Source organism: Sinocyclocheilus anshuiensis, unplaced genomic scaffold, assembly GCF_001515605.1.
Source record: "Sinocyclocheilus anshuiensis isolate Anshui unplaced genomic scaffold, SAMN03320099.WGS_v1.1 scaffold532, whole genome shotgun sequence".
NCBI classification, from domain to species: domain Eukaryota; kingdom Metazoa; phylum Chordata; class Actinopteri; order Cypriniformes; family Cyprinidae; genus Sinocyclocheilus; species Sinocyclocheilus anshuiensis.
Window position 1 is genome coordinate 1031935 of NW_015555819.1, and position 5085 is coordinate 1037019.

The 5085-nt window shown below is 33.5% G+C and overlaps 1 protein-coding gene across 1 annotated transcript in view; it reads left to right on the forward strand.

The window, feature by feature from the left end:
* LOC107675245 (ATP-binding cassette sub-family C member 8-like) overlaps nucleotides 1-5085 on the forward strand; it is an 80376-nt gene that overhangs the window by 29072 nt on the left and 46219 nt on the right. Inside the window, exons 12-13 of the mRNA XM_016469523.1 lie at nucleotides 3248-3288; nucleotides 3374-3519. Of these exons, the coding sequence (XP_016325009.1) occupies nucleotides 3248-3288; nucleotides 3374-3519 (187 nt within the window). The remainder of the gene's footprint in view (nucleotides 1-3247; nucleotides 3289-3373; nucleotides 3520-5085) is intronic.

Sequence of the window (5085 nt, forward strand, 5' to 3'; positions counted from 1 at the left end):
CACACACATTTAATTTGTTTTCATAATAAGTTTGAATTCAGTAAGTAAAATGATTTTTATTCAGCAGTGATGCTTTATATTGGTCAAAAGTAAATAGTAAAGACATTTATAATTAATAAAAAAATCAATTTCAAATAAAATTGAAATTTTCTATTTATCAAACCTGAAAAAAATGCATCATGATAAAAATATTAAGCAGCACAACCGTTTTTAACATTGATAATAACAGTTATTATAGTTAACTAAAACCATAAAACACCATACAAATAATTTAAATTGAACTATTTTTATATTATTTATCTATTTTTACGAACTAAAGAAATATTTTTTTAAACTTGTTTTATTTCAGCTAGTTTCCAAAGCAACATTTCTTGTTTTCTTTTAGTTTATCTTGATATACTGAAATAACTAAAACTGAAACTATATATATATTGTCACGGGGTGAAGAATCACACGACAAGGATTGCTCAATAAATGCCCCGGAGGGTGGATTTATTTACAAGTGGGTGACTCAAAGTGAAAGGTCCAGGTGGGTGCTCCGGTGCCGTGAGTGCTCTCGTCCTTCTTATATATATATATATATATATACACAAAACACACTAAAATTACTAAAACTTTAACAAAAATTCTAATGAAAAGAGAAACTATAAAAATAAAATTGTATTCAAGATATTAGTAAAAGCTATAATAGTGTTAGTAACCCTGAATAATATTTTTTGAGCAGCAAATCAGCATATTAGAATGATTTCTAAAGGATCATGTGACACTGAAGCCTGGAGTAATGATGCTGAAAATTCAGGTTTGAACAGAGAAATAAATTACATTTTAAAATATATTCAAATAGAAAATAGTTATTTGAAATTGTAAAAATATGTCACAGTTGTACTGTTTTACTGTATTTTTGATCAAATGCATGCTGCCTTTATGAACATAAGAGACTTCTTTCAAAAAACATAAAAAATTGTTTCGTGTTGAATGTTAGTGTATATAAATATATAAGTGCTTTCAGTAGCTGTCAGAGTGCTGAAGTGAAAGCCACCGTTCTGTCAGTAATATCTGAACAGGACTGGGCCAACAACATGTGTAAGTGAATCTGAAGCATCTCAAAAAATTGTAGGCAGCTCTGAATCAAAAAAGGCCGGTGCAGGAATGTGTTTACTTGTCAACGTGCGTTATCTGTGTGAAATACCTCTGAGATGTGTAGTTATCAGCTATGAGGGATTGTAGGGGTTTAAACTGGTCCACAGGGTATAATTAAAATCTGAAAAGACATTCATGAGTTATGAATGCAGTCAAGTCTCGTTTGCCCTCATTGAATGGAACATGAAGGTGTAAATTTGTGAAAAAGATAGCGATAAACAATCAGATCCGTTCCTCAGCGTAATGAATGGGTTTAGCTGCCAACAGCAATTATTGATCAGCAATTACTTAATAGCATAAACAGATATTTGCTGATGTACTATTGACCAACGTTATTCATTAATTAGCAAGACTGAGGCATCTACTCATTCAATAATGTCAGCAGCCAGCTGGCAAACCAGTTCTGCAGATCCAGCATCCTTCAGCAATCAGCAACTTCTTGAATGTGCTGAAGTTTCTCACAGTGATGATTGTAGGACTCACTCAGCTGTGGCACTTACAACTCAAGCTGTTCACAAGAGCAAGTGCATTTCCACTCTGTAGTTTGGAAGCTAGAAATGGAGTTTTCAGGGCTCAGAAAGAAGGATTTTTTCCCTGCTGGCCCAGAACACACATACAGCCCGATCTCATGGCAATTCGTACATATTTTACAAGGTGGCTAATTTGTACGACCTCACTCGTACAAATTTTTTTGCTAAATCGTACGTATTTTACGAGTTGCACAATTCGTATAAATTTGTACAAATTACCTACACTTAACCCCGCCCCTAAACGTATCTGTCACTGGGGTGTAGACAAATCATACAAAATTAATACGAATTAGCCACCTCATAAAATACATACGAATTGGTCGTGAGATGGCGTTGACACATACCATGCATTTATTGATTGATTGATTAATTTACTTATTCACTTATTTTACTCTTTACTTATTTATTTAATGTATTTATTTACTTAACTGTTCTATTTTTTACTCATTTAGTTAATTATCTTTTTAAAGTATATATCTTTTGACTTTTTAATGTATTTATTTATTTTGAAATGTCTATTTTATTTTTTAGATGTATGTACTTTTATTTATTAATAATTTCTAGCAAATATTAAATATGTTGCTAAATGTTGTTTCATTTAGTTTGCTTCTCTTTATTTATTTATATAATTTATTTACGGTTCTTTTTATTTACTTTATTTATTTTTTGTATTTGTTTCTTTTTAATTGATTTAAACTTCAATATGCTTATTTATGTTTACTTTTAAAATGTACATACATACATGCATGCTAGAAATACCTGCATTTTTTCATAAAATGTTGTTTTCTTGACAGTTTATTTTTTTCTTCAACATTTTTATTTTTTACAATAATAGATAATTTGCCAAAATAAAATTTGAGACAAGGAGGAAATGATACATATACATATTATATGAATATGTGATAATGAGCACACATAAATATGTCATAATGAGTGTTCAAAATCATCCAGAACATATTAAAAAAGTGTTGATAAAGATTATTGCAAGTTTTACAATAAAATACTATTTCAGTTTTTTTACTTCAAAATGTCACTTTTAATTCAAATTTACTCGTAAGCTAATAAATTCTTCACTTGGGGGTACATGATTTCTCAATATTTTGTATGCAGCATAACAACATACTCTAAAACTTATGTTTTGCCCCTCTAGGAAAATTAGTTCTCTACATCAACATTTAATTTAGCAGTGAAATCTGTTCTCAGAGCTGGACAATACTTTTCTGAATGTAGAAAGTCCTCTGAGCTTTTGATCCGGCATAATGGCGAAATATATCACGCTTATGGGTGACTGCTGAGCCATGGGCCTTGGCTTATAACACTGGTACATCATTGTCAGTGTTCATAAACCGGTTGTAATGAAATTCCTTGCTCACCTGGACACTGGAGGAATGGTAAGAGGAGCTCTACTACATCTCAATGTGCCTTGACTACATAGTGGACATATATACAGTATGTAATGCTTCTACTGGGAAATTAGTGCTTTTCTATCAAGTGACAGCACATGGACACATGGATAGATGAAGGAAAAGAACATGTTTGCATCTTTTTTTGCAAATAAACAATTTTTGCTTTCACAGTATTCATGAACACAGCTATTCCCATCGCAGCAGTTCTCGTTGTAAGTATAAAACATTATTATTCTGTTTTTTATTGAAACTATAAACACATACAGAAGTTGAAAAGCTCCCGTGTGTTTGTTTCAGACGTTCGTGGCTCATGTTCATCTGTCGGATGATGCAGATCTGTCCCCCGCTGTGGCCTTCGCCTCTCTCTCGCTCTTCCACATCCTGGTCACTCCTCTCTTTCTGCTCTCCAGTGTCGTCCGCTCCACCGTCAAAGCCCTGGTCAGGTCAGTTACAAACCACTGATGCGGGATAAAATCAAGTATGTTAAATATTAAGAATTGTATAAAGAAAATTAATTAATAGCAGCAAACTAGGTTTGGAATCAGATCCTTTAACAATGCAAGGTCTGACATAATGATAGTTGACATGAAGATTTTGTGTGTGTGTGTGTGTGTGTGTGTGTGTGTTTGTTCCCTTTCAGTCGGTCACTCCCGACGTCACGTCGGCTGACCGACGAAATTGGGATCTCGCTTAGAGAGACCAATCCACTTCGAGTGTAAACTAAACGAGCCAATGCACATTGGCATGCGATTATTGCATCCAGCTGCTGCTGATCACAGCGTGAGTATAAGTAGGCAGCAGATGCAAGGCATATTCAGCTTTTGAAGGGGCAGTAGCTGTGGCCTTTTGGTAGGATCCCAATTGAAGGAGGGAACGGAGACGTCACGTCCCGTCGCCACAGCTCCTGTACCACCGCTGAGCGGCCGGGTCACCGGCTCGGCTCCTCAGCGAAAACCTGAATATGCGTTGCATCTGCTGCCTACTTATACTCACGCTGTGATCAGCAGCAGCTGGATGCAATAATCGCATGCCAATGTGCATTGGCTCGTTTAGTTTACACTCGAAGTGGATTGGTCTCTCTAAGCGAGATCCCAATTTCGTCGGTCAGCCGACGTGACGTCTCCGTTCCCTCCTTCAGGGAACGAGGGTTACATACGTAACCGAGACGTTTCCACACTGGGGTAAAAAAATAAAAAATAAATAAAGTTGCTAATTGCAACTTTGGTAGCACTTTACTTAAAGCCTTTAATGCATTATAAAGGGTTATTAAAGGGTATAATGCAATATAATTATTTATAATGTGCATTGTAATGCATGATATATTTTCATAAATAATTATAACCAAATTTAAAATGCATAGTGTAACAATGAATTGATAAGTGTTATAAAGTATTAACTGTGGTTACAATTATTCATGAGACTGTACAATACATTTTAAGGTGCATTACAAGGCATAATTAATGCATTAAAACTACTTTTATAATGCATTATACATAAAGGCTTTAAGTGAAGTGTTACTGCAACTTTTTTATCTCACAATTCCAAGATATAAACTCATAATTGGGAGAACAAATATCAGAATGGTAATAAAAAGTCACAATTACCTTTTTAATTTTTTATTCCATAGTGAAGACAAAAAAAAAATATATATATATATAATTGTGAAATTTAAACTCAGATTTCAGAGAAAAAAGCTGATCTGAATTATGAGTTTATATTTTGCAATTCAGACTTGTTTGTTATTTTTATTTATATATTAGTTATCTTTTTATTAAGTGACAGAAAAGGACTTCCATAGCAACTACCTACATAAAATGACAATTACACCAGATGACTTAATAAAATATAAACTATCAATCAAATGACAGAAAACGTAATAGATTGTGTACAACAGGTTTTAGCAAAGTTTTGATCATGCTGATAATTTTGAGATAGTAGGCTTTATAGGGTTAACATTAAAGGGGTCATATGATGCAATTTCAAGTTTTCCTTTCTCTTTGGAGTGTTAC